This window comes from Xiphophorus hellerii, chromosome 9, assembly GCF_003331165.1.
Source record: "Xiphophorus hellerii strain 12219 chromosome 9, Xiphophorus_hellerii-4.1, whole genome shotgun sequence".
Taxonomy (NCBI): domain Eukaryota; kingdom Metazoa; phylum Chordata; class Actinopteri; order Cyprinodontiformes; family Poeciliidae; genus Xiphophorus; species Xiphophorus hellerii.
The window spans coordinates 25,256,579-25,280,942 of NC_045680.1; the positions used below are offsets into that span (position 1 = coordinate 25,256,579).

At 39.0% G+C, this 24,364-nt stretch overlaps 1 protein-coding gene across 2 annotated transcripts in view; it reads right to left on the reverse strand.

Annotated features, from left to right (window-relative positions):
- Positions 1–5,902: 5,902 nt before the first annotated feature.
- ryk (receptor like tyrosine kinase) overlaps positions 5,903–24,364 on the reverse strand; it is a 44,605-nt gene continuing 26,143 nt past the window's right edge. For both annotated transcript variants that reach the window (XM_032572304.1, XM_032572303.1), the window contains 8 exons: positions 23,142–23,267; positions 19,643–19,729; positions 18,053–18,122; positions 16,713–16,845; positions 13,158–13,267; positions 12,888–13,047; positions 10,564–10,700; positions 5,903–6,947 (listed from right to left, as the gene is read on the reverse strand). In XM_032572304.1, coding sequence (XP_032428195.1) covers positions 6,836–6,947; positions 10,564–10,700; positions 12,888–13,047; positions 13,158–13,267; positions 16,713–16,845; positions 18,053–18,122; positions 19,643–19,729; positions 23,142–23,267 — 935 coding nt within the window. In that variant the 3' untranslated portion in view covers positions 5,903–6,835. The remainder of the gene's footprint in view (positions 6,948–10,563; positions 10,701–12,887; positions 13,048–13,157; positions 13,268–16,712; positions 16,846–18,052; positions 18,123–19,642; positions 19,730–23,141; positions 23,268–24,364) is intronic.

The following is a 24,364-nucleotide window of genomic DNA, read 5'->3' on the forward strand; positions in this document are numbered from 1 at the left end:
TTTGGTCCCCCTCTCCCTGGCAGCTAAAACGGGCTTAATGCTTCATTAATTGCGGTATGCGGCTCCCTTGGCCGTTTCGGTCTGGAGCTAATGAGAACAAACAATTCAAAGAGAAGCTCATAAACACTTATGAAGTGTCAGATTAGCTGGGAAACTCTTAATGTTACCTCAAACGAACGCTTAAGTATATGTGAGCGCAGACAAAAATCTCTTGTAAAACTGTTTATCTGAAGTTCAAACTCACTTTGGTTCCTGTTTGTGCCTCTCATGTAGAGATAATGGTTTAGCTTTTGGTAGGAGGCTTTTCCCATCAGAAATCATGCGGAGAGAAAAGAAGTGATTTTGATCGCGTTTTAAAATATAAAATATTAAATGGAAACTACAAGTTGTTTATCTTTTCAGTTTTCATAAACAATTGAGCAAAAAAATTGCAATGGGTTTAATTTTTTAGTACCTTTTCTGGGATCTATATCCACGCTCAACGATTTAAAAAAAAAAAAAAGCAACAATATAATTTTTTTTTTTACATCCAATTTATCAGTGTTCACACGCCTCATAATTGTAGATGGTTAAAATGGGTGGGTGAGATTTGTGTACGATGGTTAATCTATTTTGTGGTTAAACATGCCATAAAGTACGTTATACAGATTATTCTAGTTTGTCAGATTAAAAGTACCTTTTGAAAACTGAAGTCGGTGTTAAAACATAATTTTTCATGAAGTGCATTTTTGAATGTAAAATGCTTCAAATGTTTTTCTATTGGTGTTTCTAATCGTAAATGTCCTGCTTCCATCAGCTGAAAATCATTTGAACAGAAAATCAAACAGAAATGAAGACTTGAAAAAGTCCGTTTGTTTTGAATTAATTTATAGGCTATAATGTTTAATGTATTTAAACATTATAGCCGACCTAGTTGCAGAAATAAATGAACTTTTCTATGATTTTATAGAATATGATTACACCTTCCAACAGCGCCTCCTGTAGTACAATAGTTCCAAACTCACCTATCTGTGAAGTGATATTAAGACACGCACTTTCCAAAAATAGTAAAACAGTGTCAAAGGAGCATAAAAAATTTATATTTATTTTTAAAAAGGGTAAAGCATCAACCAAACCCTCATAAATTACTAACCAGCTTATTGGATGTTTTCCACGTGTATTTTAATGATTCTCTTTGATCCTTGACCTCCTGCTCTTTGAAGTTGGAAGCTAATCTTTAGCTTGTCTCACAGATTCTCTATCAGATTTAAGGTAGGACTCCAATTAGAAGAAAGAACATGGCAAAATGAAAAGATAACTTTAAACAAACCTGTCAGGGGTATGAATGATTTAGGGCTAAACTATATACATGGGGGTACAAAAAGGCTCTACTGAAATAGGCTTTGCTAAACGTGCAAGCAATGACACGAGGGCAATGTCACAAAATGATGTTGAAGCTGTGGTAGTTAAGGTAAATGCAACCTTTCCTCAAGGCTTCCTCTAACCAATAGTTAACAGATTTTTACCTTTGGCCAATGAAAATGCCTCTGTCAGTCTGTCTGTCTGTCTGTCCCTTCCATCAACAAATCTGTGTTTCAAAACACTGAGATTTTCTGATTTCATCCTTTCAATCAGCTCTTCCAAAACATCTTGCAGGAGTGCAGGTAAGGAGTCCTGAACACAAAAGAAATCAGTCATGTTTGGTCTGGTTTCAGGTTTTCCTCTAAAAAAACTGTTCTTTGTAAGTAAAAAGCACACATCTTAATGTCTTTGTAAAAGGTTACCTACATGGTAGTTGTGTTTTTAAGCCTCTCATTGCTCAACATCTTCATTGTTCGTTGTAACTTACCCTACCTTCTGGAACCATCAAATTATTATGTATATAAATATATTCATCTATACGTCGATACCCAGTAATCGTTGCAGGGTCGCGGTTATTGGACGAGGTCCAACCAGGACAGGACTCCGGTTCATCATGGGACAACGCTGAGAGACGCACACAAACGCACACACACACACACACGCACACACACACCCACACACACAGAAACTGAAGGGGAATATAGAGAGAGCAGGTAAACCAGCAGGCGTGTTTTTGGACAGATGAACCCCTGGAATATCTTGCTAGCAGCTGTGCACCCCATTTATAAAAAACACAAATATAATAAATATTTCAGATTTTAACACTTATTTACCTGAATCAAAACAATCACAGAATAAGGAATAAGAGGATTAACAATAACATTTCTCATCATACACATCATCATCACTTCATCACTAACCAAATCCTTTCGATAGAATTTTGGTTTCTACTTGGTAAAAGTAATGTAGCTGTAAAGCACTTTACACCTTGTCCCAAATTATTATGCAAGTGATATTTTCTCAGATTTTCTAAAATGGTCAATACAAATGATGGTCAGTATAATTTTCAAGTCATGAACTATTACAGTATAAATCTAATTTTACTGAACAAAGCTCCCCAGGAGAACAGTATTTTTTTTTTTTCAAAAATAGAAAAGTCAAAACTGTTCCAATTTATTTTGCACAGCAGATTTTCTAAACATTTTATGGATTATAAAGAACTGCAAACGGTCATTCTTCAAATGTGCAGCATTAAGTGGTCACATGTACTAAACTCAACTGCGACCGGTTCTGCTTCTCAGCTCTGGTCAGGGGTGGCCGAATTAATTCAGTGACTCTCTCTCTGGAGTTTGTGAAAAAAATGCTGACACTAGACCGGTCACGATAAATTCAGCTGGACGACAAATCGTTCTCGAAATTATTGTGATAAACGATAATATTGTTGTTTGGAGACCGTTTTAAAGTAATACATTGATTACGGCATAATAATGCAAGTTTGCTCTCTTAAAAGACAAATGAAGCATAATTTTGTACAGAACACTTAACACTGGAAATGGACGACATGTTAAATATCCCAAAAAAACAAATGAACAAAAACAAAAAAAGGGAAATAAAAACCACACACAACCAAAACCACTAATTAAATGGATTATGTAATCTCCGTAAACAAAATTGCCCTTCAAAAAATATTAAATAATTCTGACGTTTAAATTTTGCCCAAATGTATACAGTACATAATCAAGAAAAAAAGAAAACAGAAATTTCAAGCTGGAAATGTTGTGATCATAACTATTGACTGTATTCTTATCTATTGTTTAAGCAGACACTTTCCATTATAAAGAAGATAATTGTCTTGTAGGATTAAATTTGATGCGTTAGTCTGTGACTCATCGGCATCTGATACGATAAAGACGTTATATCCATGTTGGTGAATACAGTAAGTAAAGCTTAACATGGATTTGGATCCAACAGCGTTTATTTCTTTAAGGCGAATTGAGTCCGGAAATGCAGAATGTTCAGACAGTTCTCCATCAATAAACATGAAAACACATCCCTGGATGGACTTTAGTCAGAAGAGAGATTTAGTGAGAAAAGAGAGACTTAGTGAGAAAAACCTCAAATCTTTAAACATTTTTCGAAACCAAAGCTGTGCAAAGTCTCCAGCGGTGTGATGACACAGCCGTCTGGTGCAGACAACTTCCAGTTACCCAACGCAGGTTGTGGGTTTTTTTTTCTTTCTTTTTTTTTTTTCTTGGCTTATCTTGACTGGTGCTGTTGGGGAAACCGTAAGAAAAAAAGAAAAAAGGCGACCAAAGCTGACAAAACTGAAACTCGAATATGACAACAGCAACACTCAGCTGGAGGTCGGGGCTGCTTTTCAATTTGATGACCGCGGTAGATTCTCTTCCACAAACTGAGCAGTTTCAAAGTTATTTTGTTCTAATTGGACACAAAACAGCTGAAAGGTTTGTCCTTTCATGTGGAAGAGTGCAGAGAAATAATCCTCTGTTAATAAACAAATGTTTTTTTTGCAAAATCAGTGGAGCAAAAACTACCGATTCCCATGATTACTGGAAAAATACAATTTTATTAGTTTATACTTTTCTTCTTCAGATTATTCAGAGTCTAGCAGGTTTTATTTGAAATCAACGGTTTCCTGTTTTCCATATGATGTGAAATTATGGCAAAATTTTCTCTATTACTCTTTAAGACTGGAAAAACAAGAGAACATTTTAGTAAGGCAGATGTGTCAAAACAACAGACTATCTGCCATTAAAACCAGATTAAATCAGACAATATCATCCCCGGCATCAGTCTAAATGATTTCTGTTAGATAAATGCCACAAAAATGAGAGATTACCATCACCGTTTTTAATTTTTACTTTCTTCATATTCATAAGTTTGCATCCAGTCAGATTACTCTGCCTTTAGACAATCTGGGAAAGCCCATATGATGATGTCAAAACTTTGGAAGCTTCTGATAGATCTTTTTTTTTTTTTTTTTCCTGATAGGTTAACACAAAACTTACGTTTATCGGAGGAACACCTTAGACACACTGCTTCCTTTTGTGAAATCATGGGGAAATCTAAAGAAATATCAGCAAGAGAACTGAACCGCTGACCTCCACAAGTCAAGGCTCGTCCTTTTCTAGACTTTCGAAGGCGCTACGTTCATCTGTTATTGGTTATTCGAGACCCAATAAACCAGTAACAAAAAAAAAAGCCAGCTTATAGACTGAGCGTACACACATGGATAAAGAGCTCAACTTTTGAAGACAAGTTCTGTTGGTTCAAGACAATTTCTAATTATTTAGCCAACATGACCGTGATTACATTTGGGGGGAAACGGAAGAAGCACGCAAGCTCAAAATACGGGGGTGGCAGCGTCATGTTGCGGGGCCGTGTTGCTGCAGGAGGAACTGCTGCACTTCATGAAATAGGTGACATCACAAAGAAGGAACTTTTATGTGGAAATGTTGAAGCAGCATCTACAGACAGACAGGAAGCACAAATGATTCTTCAAATGGACAGTGACCCGGAGCATGCAGTCGTTACTAAGTGGCTTACGGACACAGTCAGTGTTTTGGTGTGGCCATCGCAAACTCCTGATCTGTTTGAGAGAGATTTTATGGGCAGATCTGAACGTGTGTGTGTGTGGGTGTGTGTGTGTGAGCAAGGCGGCCTACCAACCTGGCCGAGTTCCACCGGTTCCGTCAGGGAGAATGGACCAGAACTCCAGTCAGCTGTTGGGAGAAACTTGAGGAAAGAAATACAAAGCATTTGACCAAAGTCATAAAGTTTAAAAGGCGAGTTCTGATTCTGAAGGCATTAATAAATAAATCTGATATGTTCGCTCTCTCATTAGTTGTGATGTTTAGCCAATAGAAATTCTGGGGATTCTAACAACAAAAACCAGAGAAGTTTGGCCCAACTTAACTTCAGAGAGAGAAGCTAGCTTTGACCGCCTCGTTTACTCTCAACCGAGCAACAGTAAGCGAAATGGTACGGTTCCCAAATAGTAAGGAAATGAATAAAAACTTCTAATAAATCCCACTATTCTGCCATTTAGCAGATCAAAATAACGTCTGCAATGTTGACGTAAAACAAGGACAACCTCAGTAAACAGTGCGATTCTTCAGAGTGTGCATGAACATCTGGTTTCAGATTTAAATGCCAACTGGCAGAAAATTAATTTTTCTGTTTTTACATACTCACGCAAACGTGGCTGAACTCCATTAGCGACAAAATTTGGGACACACCGGTCCCTAATTTTGGGGTGGGAGGTTTAGTATCGGCCAAAACTGATCCGATACAGAAAAACAGCTGAATTTATTTAAAACTTTCTTCTTTAAACAGACATAAATGCCCCGAATTACAAATGCAGTCGACAACTCTGCACCAGTACAGCACACTGACGTACACCAGCAGCTTCACAAGCTTGGCCAAACATGTAAAAACAACTTTCATTTGTTCAGTCGGTGCAACTAGGCCTTTGAAGGAGTATGACGGGTGTGTTTGAAAAAGAAAATAAATAAAAAGAGGAACAAACTGAACAATCACACTGTTTTTAAAAGATCCCATTTTATTTGTGGATATGAATTTGGGAAGCAGTTTACAACCTTATCTCGACATGCAGTGACCATAAAAACACATCACGAAGATGCTAAAGGGTGGAAGAATACAACGAGAGCACGCTGGTTGGCAGTCGTGTGTTTTTTCACAGTGATTGATAGCACAAACGTTTCGACAAATCACTCAGAAAATTCTGGCTGGGGCTGGTTCTGACACAGAACAATCAAGCTTATACAAAAAAACAACAAAAAAACCCCCAAAAACCATAAATCAAAAGTACAAATAAAGAAAGGAGAGGGGGATCCAATTCAAGCCGAGGAGGATTCTGTGTGTAGCTTTGCTGCGGTTCCGTCCACAGAGCAGCCGTAAAAATTAGAGCGTTGGCACGGTTGCGAGGCAGGAAGCTCATCCAGAGGAAGCGCTGTACCATTTGAAGAGCTCTCACAAATATCACAACACACACACAAGTAAGTGTGTGTGCCGTTTCCAGGTCGCCTCTCGTACCGAGCCGGAGCAAATCCAAACGTCTGGGTCGACACCAGCTGTACCGGCCGGGCGGTTAAAGTCTACTATTCAGAACAAATTCACCACTTTCATCCTTTTGCTCAGTTACAATTCATCACTGCCCCGTTGCCAGAAAATGTTGATGAGTCACACAGGAGGAGGACATGCTTCCATTGTTCCAGTCCTCTGGGGGGGAAGAAGGAGATGCTTTGAAAGCAACCGCAACAGAAAACCAAGAATCTTATTTTATTTATTTTTTTACTCCTCTATGCCGTAAAAAGGTAATTAAACAAATTAAAAAAAAACTGTACAAAGTAAAAGAATCTCTGATAAGGCACATTTTACACGAGTCCAAAAGCCTTTAGAGTTTGTTTTTTTTTCCTCCTTCCAGCTTTCGTTTACACGAACATGCCCGTTTTTACACGTAGGCACCCAGCGCGGCGTGAAACTCTGTGAGGCACTGAACGAGCTGCTGAAACTTTGGCCGCTCCTCTGGATCCAGAGCCCAGCAACAAGCCATGACGGCAAACCTGCCAAACGAGAGAGAGGAGGGAAAAAGGAAAAAAAAAAAGCACACAGTTCAGGCAAACACATACACACAACATCGCTAAGGACAACGCTTCCTGTGAGTAGAGGTTGCCATTGTTTTTGGAAGAGATGGCGTCTAAGAAATGTTGATTATGAGCGCTAATAATCTTGGAAATAAAGTTACAACAAGTGGAAGTCGTGACACTGGACAGTTTTTTGCTGGATCAAACCAAAGTGTGGGAGTTATCCTTCGACAAAAGCTGCATTTGCATTGTAAACATGCGCAACACTTTTGTCGGATTTTTTTTTTTTTTTTTACAATTGCAGTGTTTCCATTAAATAAAAACAATTAAAATCACAAATCAAGTTTATTCTGAACTGTCACTGTGACAACACTAATATTTTTGCCTAAAAAAGCTGCAGGTCCAAGACTGTCGGGCTGTTCGTCTTTCTGCCAGGCGCATTTAGAGACTGATATTGTTGCCCAGTTTTGCTCTGCAGATTCTCATGTGGATTTAAATCTGGACCATTCTTTGACTGTGTGTTTAAAATGTATCCGCTGGACGATAAACCTCTGCCTCGGTTTCAAGTTTTTGCAGCTTCTAGCAGTTTTTCCCCTCAGTGTTTCTCTGTATTTAGCTCCATCCATCTTGCCGTCAGCTTCCCTGTAACTTTCAGAAGAAGAAAAAAAAGCAAAAAATAAAACAAGTCGCGGCAGCATGATGCTGACACCACCCAGTTTTGTTGCAGATTGAGAAGTCAGGATGATGTGAGGTGAATTTAGTTTCTTTAATTTACCTTTATGTCTTCATTGAAGACTGTGACATGGACACGATTGTCTATTGGGGCCAAAGTGGTGGTCAGCATATTTTGAAGAGGGGCCATAGCCCCTCCCTGTCCACCTCTTAAGGACGCCACTGCTTGGACCCGCTGCCACATGTTTGCAGTTTGCCCTTGTGTTACCCTGTGCTTCTTAACTGCTTTGCTAGATTAGCAGCAATTAAAAAATAATAATTAATCTTTAAGATAATTTATTAATAGTTTTTGAAACGTACCCCTGCTCCAGGATTTCACAATTGCTTCTGAAATTTTTTGCAGTCAAAATGACAGATTTTGTGGCGCTACTCTAGAAACATTTGTAAGGAATTTTGCAATAATTTCAGAATCTACATATGGAAAAAAAAGCATAGATTTTAATAACATTTTTATTCTTTAAAAAACCTAAGTAACTCAAATTTTGCCACTCATGTAATGAACACGGGCCATAACTTGACATCGAGTAAATCTGAGGAAGCAGTGTAATAGAAGTCAAAAAAAAAAAAAAATCTTTCCAAACATATATATTTTCCTTCCAGCTCACAATTGTGCACGATTTTGTGTTTGTCTATCCAGTAAAATCCAAATCACATCCATTGAGACTTGCTGTTGTGACGTGACAACTGTGAAAAGGCTGCAGGGGTGTGAACGCTCATCAAGACACTGAGTTTGAGCGCTTCCTTGTTCTAGCCAATCATCAACCTTGTCTTTCCTGAGTGGCTAGCGACTGGGCACCAGATTTTCAGCTGAGAAAAACTCTCGTTCTCATCCATCAGTGTGAAGCCGGTGACCTCGCCGCGGTCTCAGTATTGAGGAAACAGCCCATAAATAACAATGCAGCGGTGGGCACCGGCTGCACCCTGTGCTCAACAGTTGCAGGATGTTGATAAGTTTCGCATCGCCCTGCGCTGGCAGCGGCTGAGCGTCTCGGTTTAATTCGGCCCCGCTGTGACATAAACACCGTTTGATCAGCAGCACGCTTCTTTTGTCGAAAGCTTGTAAGAACAAGCCCGGCTGCAGCTGAACACACACACGCTTCGCTGCAGGTGTCAGCTAACTGATGGTTATGAGTTTATGGAGATTCCTCATCCTGAAGGAACCCAACGGTAGCTTCATGTCGCTCTTGGACTGAAACTTGTTTTTGTGACTGGGTGGCATGTTTCACAAAGTATGGTACATTTGGCAACAGTTCGTGGAACTATTTATTGCCTAAGACATGTTTGGCTTATTGACGTTGCTGACGTGACAATAAGACAGGTCATCGCCAAGGAGCCGGTGTATCATGACGATCTGCGTAATAATGCGCCTGAGACGGCCCGGGCCTGTTGAGATACGGCATGCAGCAGGCCTCTGAACGTTTCCCGGGGAATCTGGCACCATGATGTCAATCCTTTGAGATTTAAACTGGAACCTGCATGAATCAGAGCCGTTTGTCCAGAACATCACACATATGCTCAACTGGACAGAGACGGAGGGCTAAAAGGGGCAGTATTTATGTGTTTTCCAGGCACATAGTGCCATTTTATGACACAATAAAATGTTCTAAAATTTTAACTATGTTAACTTCAGTTGTTAAAAAGTGCTATATATGTCAAATATTAAATAAAGGAAGAATAAAGAGTGGAAATCTAAAAAGGTGTGTGTGTGGTTGGGGGGTTAATTGATTATTTTCATGATATCCATTCATTCAGATGGTCATTTTGAGCAAACAAGATGACCAGAGTTAAAAGTAGCAGCACAAGCGAGTGAGTTGTATTAGCAGAGATAGCTAACAACTGATGATGTCATCTGGGACACTGTGGAATATTATATTGAGTTGTTAGCATGTCATGAAATCATGAAGCTGTCGTAAAGCCACTGTCTTTAGTCAGAGGCTTCTACAGATTAGTTGCAACACTGACTGCTAGAGAGATACTTCCTGCCCACAGCATCACCATCCATAACAACTGTTTGAAGATAATTTGAGTTCAGACGTTTAATTTCCCTTTGGGATAAATAAAGAATTTTTGAATTTAACTGAATATTGTGAATATATGGATGAATCAGTTTTATACCAGAAAAAGTCCTAAATAATAGATTGTTACATAAACAGTACTTTTAAAGCTGCTACTGCATTTTACAGCTGCATCAGAAACAGGTTAGTTCTGCCTTTTGGAGTTTGATTGTGATTAAATGGAGGTGCTTTTAGTTTTTAGTTTCCTGTCTCAGATTTTCTATTTCTAAATATTTAACAATATTAAGAGCTTCATTTTATTTATTTGTGTCATGCTGGAGAGGGTACTTTAAACATACTTTGCATCTTGGTTAAGGTATGATACATAAAAGATTTTCTAGGCGAACTCTCAAAATAGACTTTCAAACAACCAAGTACACTCCCCAGATTTAAAATGGATTCAGAGCTACTTTCACCTTTCACATGACGTAAATCCTGCTCAGTTAAAGTTTGAGTTAAAAAAAACAAACAAATCTGTCAGGAGGACAAAGCAAAGTGAAATCAAGTCCATTAAGCAAATATATTTTTTGTTGAACTAGCTTTTGATTCAACATTCAGTTCCGTTAGCTTTCTAGAAATTGACTTGACAGTGTTTGGAAAAGTTCTCCAAACCAATCAGATTATCCACACACTTGGAAAATTTATCTACAGATTTAGTTCTGGATTGTCCCAAAGCCCTCATTCTCCTCCCATGAATTCATTATTTTGTTGATTTGTTGATTTTCTAATAACACAGATGTAGTTTGAGGTGCAGAGTTCCCTATAAATCCTCACAGTTAACGAATCGACCCTTCAATTTATCAACTCACAGTTCATCTGGACAGTTGATGGGCTGTGCTATTCTGTAGCCGTCCTTTAGGTAGGCCGACATCTCGAAAGGGTCGATGTCGACGTAGGGGGTCTGGCCCAACGTCATGAGCTCCCACAGCGTCACTCCGAAGGCCCACTGCAGACACACAGAACATGATTACATAACCGCTAAGCTCCAGTCAACACAAGCTGTCGGCCTCCATATGTTTTCACTTTACAGGATAAACATCATCGCCGTTTGTTTAACGGACGCGGAAAACCGGCGGTGCCCTCTTGTGTTTTTAAATAAGAGGGCATGAACAATACGAGGAAATTATGTCAAAAATGTCCTTGGAATATAAATCGCCACAGCGAGTTTTTGTTGAGGGATAGAAAGTTTAAACTGCAGGGCGGCTGTTGTGAGAAGGGACACGGAGTGATCGGGCTACTGTTGCTTTTCATGCTGAGCTTTTCAGAGACTAAAAGTAAAAAATGTCCATCAAAACAAAACTAAATTCTCTTCACTAGTCATTGCTGGTTATTTTTGAACATAGTTAATGATTCTTTTCAGGACCAGAAGCCCAGATCTAACTGGTTTGCTTTAATTAGGCTGATTCAGTTAGCTCAATAAAACTAATCAGATTGTAGCTCCTGGAAGTGAGAAAATGCTCTTTTCAGTTGTTTTTTTCTTTTTTTGTTAACATGGCCTTTATGGCTCACACCCAGAGTGGTATGGGCTACAGGGGCGGCACAAAAACTGAATCATTTTCTTTCAATGTGTCGAAAAATGTTGCTGTACACTTACTAATGAACACGTCCTTTTCCTAAACTAGCCGTTGTTAACAATGAGACTTTGTTCTCAACCAACTTAAAATATTGCCCTTTTCATACTTTTGCAGTTAGGAGCGGTTCGCCACAGGATACCAATTTCTACTGAATATAACTGAGAGTTATTCTTATTGTTAGGGCTGAATGGTGATACCAGCTGCCATGTATGCTTATCGTCTTCTTTCCTCTCTTGTCTATGCTTCCATCACTTTGTGACTTTTAGCTTTTTAGGAAATGATGTTGGTGTGAGACTCTGTCCAACTACAACGTGTTTAAACTGCAAGTTTATAACACTTCATGGTAGGGGTGCACCGATCACCCTCCCGAAATTCTGTAATTGGCTGATTTTCACATGTGAAGCTGATCTTCTTTACCTCGGCAAAGATCTAAAAATCAACCACTGTCCTCTTCTGCTCTCCAGTGAGAAAGGTTTAACTGGCAGACCGGCCCACCGGGTCATGTCTGCACTTTTACAGTTAACAATCGTGACCCCACTGTTGCCAACTCAGCAACTTTCTTACTATATTGAGCAAAATTTCAGAGAAAAATAATTGGCATCGGCCAAAGTCGGAATCGGCAGATTAGGCTTTTTAAAGATTGGTAATCGGCCAGAAAACTGCAGTCGGTGCCCCCCTACTTCATGACATATATTAGACCACAACTACTGAACTCTAAACAGTCCTTAGCAACATCAGGGTTTATGTAGGTTTCACCAACTCAAATGTAAGACTTTTTAAGGCCATTATGGATGGAACCATGATAAACGCAAAAAAAGCTAGCTAGCAGTAGATCTGTGGATGAAGCAAATTGTAGAACCACGACCTGTTTGTTCTTTAAGAAGAGTTGGAATTAGATATAAATTGTAACTAAAAATATAAAATATAAACATAAAATCTACACCAAAAAAGTCAAGTTGTACAAGATGGTCTGGAATGCTCCTTGAGAGCGCGGTGATGATGTACTCTATAAAGCCTGCTCTTACATCACTGCTTACGGCCACTGCAAACATTTCCAGCAAGTTCTTAACACTATGGCAGTAACTCTCTCATCACATCCATCTTCCAATGTGGTGTGTGAAACCCAGTGGTGTAAAGGTACAGAGTATGTACTGGATGTGTGTAACGGTGATGCACAGGGACTTGTAAGGACTTCCTCAGAAGCTCAGCTGCTAGGTAATGCCGGGCCTCTATAAACTGTAAGTGCCATGGAGCAGCATGACCATAAGAGGAATGTTGAAGGATGGAGGTGAGCATCTGGCTGGAGTGAAAGTCTCTGTGGATCTGCTAAGTGTTGCTACTTGCCATCTTTAAACAGGAAGGAGGGGAGCAGCAGAAATACATGGTGGGCTCTTTCTGCGCCTCCCTACCCCTTTTTAAAGCCATGAGCAACTATCAAAAGAATGCCCAGAACACAATTGATCCCGTTTCCTGGATGGGCCCTTTCAACCTTGCGTTTCTTGAAAATAAACTAAAACCCTCGAGACAGGAAACGCCGTACCTGCCAGTGGATTTCTTACCACGTCACTGGCGCTGGAGAAGTCGTTGTTGAGCAGGCTTTCCAGGGCCATCCAGCGGACGGGACGGTTCTCGTTATCCCCCAGGCAGTGGTAATCCATCGGAAATAGATCCCGAGCGAGGGCGTTGTCCGTGATCTTCACTTGCATGTTGTCGTCAATGCTGTCAGGGGGTAGAAAGGGAGGGCTTAGGCATTCCCCGACCAAAAAAAAACAAAGAAAAAAAAACCTGGAGCATAATGGGAATGAGCGAGGACAATTGTTGCCACTTACACGCAGTTCCGAGCAGCGAGGTCTTTGTGGATGACCTCCCTGCGAGCAAGGTAGCTCATTCCACACGTGATCTGGATGGCCATGTAAACCAGGTCCTGCTGAGAGATGGCCTGACGGGAAATGGGAGAAATGCAGAGTGAAAACGAGCAGTTGAGAGGGAGATGAAGGAACAGAAGAGGGAGAACGGAGCACAGCTGATGGGACTTTAATGTGGTGGAACATATGACATGTATTGAACTTCCTGCGTTTCTTTTGTAATGGGTCAAAGATGAGCGCCACGGGCATGCTGACTGCTTCAGTTAATAGCTCAAAATGTTTCAAAAGCATGCCTCAGCACATAATTATTGCAATTGTGTATGTGTTTTTTAATTCAGATTCCCTTAAATGAGCATGTCCCTTAATAATCTGCAACCTTAGTAGGGAGGTCTATGAGACTTGGACACATGTAGTGTCCCAGTCTCATTTCTGCAGACAGCTCTTTCAGAACTCATTAAGCTTCAGAAATGAACAAGTTCTTGCATATTCTGCTTTAAAATCTAACTTTGGGTCGCTGTAATATCTCAGATGAATATCTCCCTGAAAGGTAAATAATAGGGTTTGAAAAAAAACAACAAACTAGCACAACCTATTTTTCTTAAAGGCCAACAAACGTGACATGGCACGCTTTCCTAAATTCCTACAGTCAAATTAAGAAAGACAGAACGAGAAGAGACCCTGCATGGAATAAGAGTAAAAATAAAACATGTGATCGACTCATTATTCTGTTGCAAAGTTAATGGACCTTTTTTGATACTTAAGACTTTTTGCTTTTTTTGGTTTCATGAAATTGCAGAGCTACAAACCAGCAACGTTTTACTGAAAAACACATTTGGAACACACATTCATTAAGCTAAAGAAAGTGTTTTCAAACATTTTATAAATGGACAAAAAAGGTTAGAAAATGGCACACCGTTCTTTTATTTAGGCAAACACCTGACATCCTTTTACAGGCATACAATAATGTTCTTTTCTACTCTGTCTCATTCTGATAGGGCACGTTTAATTTTTTTTTTTGTTGAACACATGAAAAGAATTACCATAATATTATCTAACGTTTTCAGTCAGAAAAGAAAAATTTACTTGGTGATTTTGAGGAATATTGCAAAACATTTCAACACCACTGACTTCACAACTCAATTGGATTGTTCGTCAAATCTTGCTGTTTTTACTTCTGTTTCTGAAGTTGCAGAAATTTTTTTGTTCTGTTTTTTTTTTTTTTTTTGCACTATGCTACTTGTGAAGTGCATGGGTGTGTTAGGTTGTGTGCTCCTTTAACATGCATGACTGTCCACCACAGCTGAGAAGATGACGAAGCCTTCAAAGAAACTCAGTAATGACAACACCTCATGTCCAAGTGCACACTCTTCTATTTTCATCTAGTGCAATTAAATGAATCCTTGGCTCAGAAATACATATACACACACAGAGTGCATTTTCCTTGGTGTCCTATCAGAAGTCACAAGGGAGTGCGAGATGAAACCAAATCATACCTCACCACAGAAAAAAAAGAAAACTCAAACAGCGCACGAAGACGAGTGAAATATCAGCTACTAAGGGTGAAAAACAACCAACCAACACTTAGTTTAAATAGCTGCTTTAGTTAAATCGTTTAAAAGTTACCAGTTTGCTTTAAACTGTGCTTTAAAATGTAACAAGTTAAATTAGAAACTTGCAAGTCCTTACTATTATCAAACAGGGTTTCTTCTGCGTTTCGTTACAGCAAAAATCTCAACGAAATCATAATTCTGTCACTGAGCAAATATTAGTTAGTGTGGTTATTTAATCTGGTCTTAAACAGGAAGGTTTATTGTGACTTTTTGTCTGATAGTGAAAATAAAAATGTTATATGTTACACGTAACATTTAGTTTCAACGATAAATGGCATAGGGCGAAAACAGGGTCACCCGCCAAACTAGTAAAAGTTTATAGTTTTAAATAGCAGGGGGAAAAAAACTACAGAAAACTGTATCTGTCTCCTTTTGGTGCCAAAAGCACACAGCGAAATGAGAGGTGGCTGATGTGTTGCTTGAACCTTCACAAAGGGCTTTTGATTAATGCAAACAGATGGCAAGCTTCATCTTGTGATTGCGAAATGTTTGCTAAATCTGTATTATGGAGCTGATTGAGCGCTTGGATCTGAGCTGGACATTTGCCAACTGGATTAAAGAGTTGCAGGTTTGGCTACACAAAAGCCTGACTGTCTGTACGAACGCAGTGAAAATCTCTGCCCCCGAGGACCGGCTTTATGGCTATATAAACAGTGTTTGTTATACCAGTGTGAACGGTAGTTCCTGTCGCTGCTGCTTTTGTGGTGATTGCTGCTGAAACACAAAAATGCTTTTCAGTCTTGACAGTTTGATGGAGCCTGAAACGTCTAATTGAGGAGCTTTTATCATATCAGATGTCTCAGTGTGCTGTAGGATTATTAGATTATTATAGTTCTGGATTTTTCATTATAATTTAGTTCTGACTTTTTTTTTTGACTAATGCAGTTGGTTTTATTTAGTTTTTAGAGTTAGTTTGCTAGTTTTTATTGCTTAAATATTGTTTAGTTTCAGTTTAGTTTTTATTACATCTACAGGAGCAGATTTAGATTTTTCATACTTTCAATCCAATTCAATTCTACAAAAAATGCTTAAATTACATGTTGTAACTAATATTCTTCAGAGTTATTGAAAAATTTCAATAACTGGATTAATACAGACAGCAAATTTGAAGAAGCCTCTGACTGAAGGCACACTGTTTTTACTGGCTTTAAGTTTTTTGGTGGAGAATACAAAGATTGGTTAATGAATACTCAACAGAAGATATACATTATAAGAAATGTATTCAATTATTGTTGAACAACCACTGACTGGCGTTTTATTTTGACTTTTGCTGTTGCCATTTTGTGGAGCAGCGTAAGTGTCAGGAGCATGGAGTGCCGTAATTTGCCAATAGCTGATGTCAAGTGGTTGTGACAGATCAGAAGGCTGATAAATAGATGTTTCAGTATGTTTTAGTTTTACAAATGCACGATATAGTTCCAGTCATAGTTTTTCTCCATTAATAGCCATTTTTATTCATTGCAGTTAGAAATGTTTCCTCAATTTCAGTTTGTTATTTTTAGGGGTGTTTCAGTCCGATACTGATATCGGAAATTGGCCTGATATCAGCCAAAAAATGAGTATCTGTTTATATCGGCTATTGTTGTTGTTGACTATTGTTCTCTGTTAGCGTAATATCACTTGGTAACGCCTTTTCTAGCATTCTAGACAACAAAATAAGTAACAAAAGTATGGACAAATCAAGCTGGTATCGTGTCGAGCCAATATCTGTATCGGCCATCATCCAAATCTGAGATTTCCGTATCATAGTGTGAGGTGAAAAGGTCGTATTGCGACATCCCTATGTATTTTGTTCAGTTTGGCTAAGAATAATAACCTTGGTGTGGTGTCATACATGACTTGTACTTACCTGAACATATCATCGTCCTTATTTCGAGGGGCTTAAAGCTACTGTGAACAAACGTCTCACCTGAGGGTTGTTAGCCTCGGCTAGCTTGCACTGGCGCAGGAAGAGCTTGAGGTTGCCCCAGGCCATGAAGGGCAGCAGCACCATGGGCTTCTCTCCGTCCTCTGTACACACGTGGCATATTGGGAGCAAGTTTCTAAAGAAAGGCAGAACAATGGAGACAGTGAATAACTCAGCAGATTTACTGCGAGTGTGGGGGAGCGATAGATAAAAAAAAAAAACACTGCCAACTGAGGTCAACTAAACCATTAAAGGGGGTGGATGTGTTGGGGAACTTATGAATGTGCTGACCGCTAATGCAACAAAGAGGAAGAACAGAAGGAACATGAAAGCATCTTAGTGAGAAACACGTAAGCTTGTAAAGGATTGACGCTGCTGTAAAGCAGAGTCAGTGGAGAAGGAAACGAGAAAACGACCAGCAGGAATAAAATGTCCAACTCCTCATTTTATGAGTTTTGTGTTATGCTTTTCTTGCCGTTAGATTTTTCTTTTTATCATTTATTCTCAAATATTGTGGCAAAGTATGAGGAAAGGGTCAAGGGTCACTCCACACCCTTCTGACACCATCAGAAGGGTGTGGAATGTATGAACAGCGGTGTTCCTCCACCAGCTTTAAAACAAACAGATGACCACAGGAAGTGAACTGAAATCGTGTTGCTAGAAAATGTTTTACTGATAAGAATACATACAGTTTAACACTGGGTTTTCTGTAGGTTTCACCAATTCAGATTTAAGACTTCTTAAAGACTGTTGTGAATGAAATTTAAGACCTATAGAGGGAATGTTTAAGTCTCGTGGCTCCGATCTAACATGGTTGATGTCTGCAGAGCCAAAGAAAGAGCTCTTGGCTTTTAAAATTTTTTTTTTTTTACCATTTCTAAAAACTTTGCAGTCATTATCTGATCTTCAGGGGAGGATTTACTGGCAGAATAGCAGCTGTCTTCAATGTTTTCTCCTTTTGAATAACCGTTCTACTTACTTTATTGTTATTGAACAAAGACACAACATTTGGCAATGAAATGTCATAGCTTGGCTGCCGGACTACACAGAAGAAAATACTGAGAACCTGTAAGTGCCACTATAATACATATAGATGCGTAAATGATTTCTGGTGCAGGTAAGCAAAAAAAAAAAAAGGATGCAAACGTCGTATGTTCTTGCCTTTTCCTCACAACTGTAAAAAACGACAATATCAAAAACAAAGTTGTTTTTTTTTTTTTTTTACAAGCACAAAGTGAAATTGGATTCACTTCATATTTTTGCACATATATGGTGACATTATAATTTTTAATTTTTTTACTTCAGCAAAAACATTAAAACGCCTTCTGGCTGCTCCTACCTACCTATGATGAAGTCCTCTAAGTTTACAACTTTCTGTGAGCATCATGGTCACCTGCACCTCTGAGGCATGATCTAAGAAAAAAATCAGACAAAAAAGAAAAAATCAAGTCATGTGTAAAGAGAATTACAGCAGTTAAAAACCTTTATTTTTATAAACGTATCCTTTCTGTTGCAGAACTCCTCTCTTGTAGTGGGAAACTTCATTGGGAAGCTGACCTGTGCCAGGTTTTAATCAGTGTCTGCAGCTTTGGCTTCGCCTGGTACTTATTGTTCCCTTCCCAACGGGTACATGAGACGGAAGCAAGGATTTTTTTAACAAAGCCATAACTGGTAGTGGGGATATTGTTCACAGAGTGGTATCCACCCCACTCTGAGTAAACACCAGAGAACGGAGAGGTCAAGAGGAAGCTGGCAGAGAAAGCTGACACATGCCGCTGACAAAGAAGCTGCCTGGAGCACCAGCCCTCTTTCAGTCATGCAAACCTTCAGCGTGGAAATGACTTCAGAGTTCATTAATGTCCAGCCTGACTGTTCATTTATTGGACTGGAACCAGAACTGGTTTTCTGCTGAACCCTTTAGGTTGGCAGCAGCTAATAATGTCCGACGCCGCGTCGGGTGTGCAGCGGATCCCCAGGATTCGCTCATAAAGAAAACATGATGTTAAAAGCAGCAATTACTTGTCAAGATTACGGCTGAAACGATTAATTGGATTAATGGTGGTGAATCGATTACTGAAATAATTGTCAGCTGATTTAGTAACAGATTAATTGTTAACTGGGAGCTCCAGTTAGCAATTATGTATGTTGAATATGTTGCTTAAAGGACAACATATTCAGAGCAGAGTAATTAAGCCAAAACTATACAAAAAAATTAAGATGAAAAACCTTTTTTTTTACCCACACCTCCTTAAATAGCAGCTTTAGATTTAGCCCTCCTTATTAATTATTAATTGGTTAACTGAAAGCCTAAACACATCAGCCCAAAGCTGCATTGATGAGTCGAGCAGAAAAAGCTAAACGTTTTACATGTTGATGTTTCAAGTTTTTGAGCTGCAGATGCAACCTTTGCTACAATCAAGTGTTCACTAAAGGAATGTTCTTATTGCATTTTAAGAAGTAAAATATTTATTTTCAAACAAAAAAACGGAATTATTTATGTGTGCTTTCTATTGTATTTCTAACATTGCATAAAATAAGCTTCAGAGGTTAAATTAAAAATGTGCAAAATGTGGGATTTTTAATCAAACATTTAATCAACCGTGATCAGAGTTTTTCCTTTTCTCTCACCCAAAAAAAATGAATTTAATCAGCAATTTGTGTTTTATTCTGGTTATACTGTGATTGCCAGGTTTACAACCAGGATGTAACTCCAGTGAAACCATCTTTACCCCACATCATGATGCTACCACTACTATGCTTTATAGTGAAGATGGTGTCTCTAGATGATGTGTGTATATTGAGAGATGCTCATACAGATGTCCTTGCTCTAAGTTTTCATGGCAGAAAATGTTATTCAAAATCTCCCAACAGCATGTGTTTCACTCATTTTTTGCCCACTTTGTTTGTAGAAAACGGCATTAGTCAGCACATACCTTTCACCGTCTTCACAAAGACCTGCTTCTCCTTGGTGGGGTCCTTTTCATCCAGCAGCACTCCGTGGAAGATGCGGCCAAAAGTGCCTGACAGAGACAAACCACGGGGGTTTCAATGGGAGCGAGGAGGCCAGAGGCGTCGCATTCATCGACTGAAAGGTCACCTCGCTAACCGACTGATCTGTGGACAGAGTGTGGACGCGTCCCTGCCCAAGACGCTTTGTCTCTACAGAGGGATTAAGGGGCTTTGGCTCGAGTTAAGCTGAAAACTGAAAAAACTGGATCTTTCATCGCTTGGGACGGTGCAGAAATGCGCACGCCGTGGCGAGAAGAAACAACAGTGGAAAGGCGGGGGGGTGTGGGGATTAGCTTTCATTATCTTAATGTTACATCGCCGCCTGGGGACATTTCGGATTCCATTTTAGAACATAAACCATCTACATAAACTTGGAAAACAAATGGCAGCCTGGGGGCAAACTGAGCCTCAGTCTCAACAGGGAAACGAGACGGAGCTGGAGAAGAGGGTTAGAGTTTAAGTGTCTCCCTCCCCTCCGCACCGTCTTCATCAAGCCTGTCTGGACCTGCAGGCTCCTTCACCCTTCAGCCCTGCATGTCACGTATTTGGAGTCTCGTGTTTTGACTGCCAGTAATTGATTTCTACGGTGCATTGCTAAATTATTCAAGACTTCTCAAACCTTCTCCCCCCACATTTTGTCATGTGGCAGCTCAAATTTTCAGGAGTTTTATGTGGTTTTAATAAGGGGTCTGTGGTTGTTATATTCCAAAATGTAACAGGAAGTTAAGGGAAAACAAAGCACCCAGATTACATGTATGTCAGAGCAAATTGATGAGAAGCTTAATTTACATGTGGAAATCTGTGAAGCCATTGGCAAGCAACAGTTCTGGGATATTTAGCATGTTGCTACACGATGAGAAATCTGTGTTTACAACGAAAAGCATTGACTGAAGTATATTTATGAAGAAAAAAAGTGAAAAGTTGTGTTAAACAATTATTTCTTTTATGGTAATGATGCTTCCCAGTATTGGAAAGTCTGTTTATTTGTAAAATGAAAGCAAAATGTAAAAAAGTAAATCATTTGCCATCTACAAAATGTTGATAAAGAAGATAAAGAACCCAGAGGTTGAAAAGAGGTAATGCCTTCGGCCAAAAATGCTGAGGAATTTAGAAATGTTTCACAATGTAAACATAGAAAAATAAATGCTAGCTTTAGCTTTTTTGGGGGGAAGGGTGGATTTTTTTTTCTGGGTATTTTCATGCAAAGAACCACAAAGAATGACACAAATAGTTTAATAAATATTCTCTCTTTCTAAAGTTGTCCTTTTTTGTTCTTCAGCTACAAATTGAGTGCTTTTTTTTTTTTTTTTTACAAAACATTTAGCTGGATTGAGGGAAAAATGGTGCCTAAAAAGGGTTCCAAAAGTCCCCTGTGTCAGTGAATTAAAAACCAAAATTATTAACGAGTTTGGCTCAAAAAGTTTTGATGCAGCAAACCATCGCAAAAACACAAAATCTTACCAAGTATTTTTGGTATTGTTTCTAGTGCAAATATTTAAATACACTTGAAATAAGACCAAACTAACTCATAAGTAACTTTTAATCTAAAAGAAATTAATAAAAGAAAATGTTTTTGCAAAATGTCATCTTTGTCTACATTCTAGAGCATTTTAAAGTGTTCAAAATCAAAATGCAAAACTCAGATTTGATTTGTCTTTTCATTTTGTGAGCCTTTCAGCCTTGATTACAGAAAAGTGCACACAGCTACGCATCACACACAGACGCACGAGATTACACTCAGAAACTGGGTGCCAATATTCTCTGTTTAGTGTCAATTTCAGAATTATAAAGCGTGTAAAAGATTTCTTATTTGGGGGCCAGGGGACACATCAGTATATTTCAGAGTTAAGTCAAAGTCGCCACATAATTCCGCTGAAAAGAAAATGACTGGAAATGAATTTCATATTTAAAACTTTTTTTGTTGTTGTACATTTACAGGAAAGCCAAAAGCTGATCTGAACACTGCCTACTTCCCACATTACATTTAAAAACAGAAGTGACGAAAGAAACAAGAAAAAAAACACACAACTCCCACAGACTTGCAATGGATTGACTTGTATACGTTCCTGGTGATTCATGCGTCGTAACTGCGGCCCAGTGTAGGGCTGATGTCCAGAAAGGGAAGTTCACCATAATAACCATCCCATGAACACGCTGTAAACAGAGTGACTGCAGCGACGTAATGAAACTGAAGCCAAAAGCAGCTGTGATTGCATTTCTGCTGAGCTGAAGAAAGACGTTTGGAAGCTTGAACGTCAATGCCGCCCCCCTTCAATGTGTTACATGCTGTTCCTGGCAAGTATTCACCAACACTGACCTGATGAGGCACGCTCGTCCCCTGCAGAGAACATCAACAACTTTCATACTAATGTCAACTCTGGCAGGGGTTATTAAAAGGCCGTGAGCTACATAATAAGCCTGAGTGGATTCTGTGATAATCCATACATAAAATTCATTCATTTCAACATTTTAACATCTGAAAATGTGTTTATAGTGCAGAGTTGTGTTGGTTTAGTTTGTGTTAGAAAGCTCAAGTCTCCCTCACGTCCATGTTAGTTTATGTGCTACGGATTTCTAAGTATTCCACCTCTTAAGAGTTTTGTTTTTGGTTTGTCTCACTTTTTGAAAAGAATCTACCCAAACCAATCCAGCCCTATGTGTACAGAGGATGCTCTACCTTGTTATAAACCATTAGTTACATGTCACCATCTGATTTCCGCCTGCACTTTAACCTCTATGGTTAAAGTACAAGTTAGACTTGATTTAAATGTTTAAAATTGAGTTAATTGCAGGGCCTGTAATTAATTAATCACAATTAATTGCATTTTAATCTAACATTATAGACAAGAAATATTTTCAGTTCAAAACCAACTTCTGCTGATAATTATTGAATAAATAGACATATGAGCTCAACAACAGATAGATTTTGTTTTCAATGTGTTATTTAGGTTATTCAACTTTCAGATTGACGCAGAGTGTTATTGCACTCATTCAGCTTCCAGGTGTTTCAGAAGAAAAGTGTTTTAGAAATGTGGACTGGCTGACATCATCACTGGAGACGTCTGTGCTGCAGCTTCCTGTTTAGCACTTAGATGCTTTTTAAGGCTTGAATAGCTTCACTGATAGGCTAACTCCTTTTAGCACAACTGGAACACAATTATAGTCTTTTCCAGTCTTTTCAATCAGATCATGTTTAGTAGGCCAAGAGAAGCGCAAACACCACCAATCCATTGGTGTTGTTTGCGGATGTGCGTCAGATTTACAGGTGTACCAGAGAAGGATTAGGAACCTTTGCATATTGGGGAACAAACATGCAATTAATTGCATCAAAATTTTTAACGCGTTAAAGTCTGTGTAATTAATGAATCAGAATTAACGCGCTAAACTCTCGGTCCTAACTTCTTGTAATTATGAGACGGATACCTTCTTGTAAGACGTCTCGCAGCGTGACTCTGTCCCTTGAGATGGCGATGTCCTTCACTTTCGCCTTGGCCTCCATTAACGTCACACTCCTCAGGTCATTCTTCTCTATTCGGAGTGAAGGGTAACCTGTGAAAGGAAAAAGAAATATTCTTATTGCACAAACATTACAGTGTACTCTGAGCTTGGTGGACTTTTCTCTTGGATCGCTGAAGCAGTTGCTATATTTCAAATAAATCCCAGCGATTACAAGAAACAGCCTCAGGAAGACGTGCTGTACCTTACATGCATATTGCATATAAGCCAGCTCATGCAAAGTCCTGTATTACAGCACCGTTGTTGCATAACCTTCCCCAATGTCTGCACTGTCATTAGCTGCAGGCCTACACGGTTCCCCACACCGTTTACACGTCAAGGAAAACGGCAAACGTTTCATCTTCAGGATGCCGATGATGAGTGACGGCTTACTTTCACGTCTTTGCATCTGCAGCCTGAAACTATTAAATCTGCTCCACCAGCCTGAGCGACAGAGATTTGAAAAACTCGACTTGAATTATTTTTGCCTTTTCAAGTGGTACGAAAACTGGATTTCATTTGAAGGGGGTTGAAAACACACTCACCATAATATACAAATCTTACATTAAAAACCTTTTCTATTCCTTGGCATTACTTTGCATAAATCTATCATATTACATCCCCCCAAAAAAATACTTTAAAGTGTGTCATTGTTCAAAAAAAGTTGAAGGGATTCACAAAAGACTGTATTTTAGATGAACACTTTACAGAAAACTGACCAGAACAAAAGTGGACTAAAAGTAATTCAACAACAACAGATGATTTATGTAGACATATCATCTGAAAGCTGATATAAGAAAGTCTGACAGTAAGACATTGCTTATTACTGAGAAGAATATTTAAGAAAACTCACATTTTACTTCATTAAAACAGATTGATGCTGCCCCCTAAAGGTCACAACATCAACACTCATTTCAACCTTGATGCAATGAGGAGTAAACAAATGTGGAGTCAAATCGAGGCACAAGACAGAAAACAAACCAACACTGGACGGGAGGGTTGGAGTTGAGGCAGCTGTATAAACGATTGGAAGCGGACAATAAAGTACAGAGATGGATTTCTGTTTTCTGTTTGCTCCATCAACATTTTGAAGTTTTCCCCTGAAAAACGTATGATTTATGCAGAAAAAAACAAGAAAACACTGTTGGTTT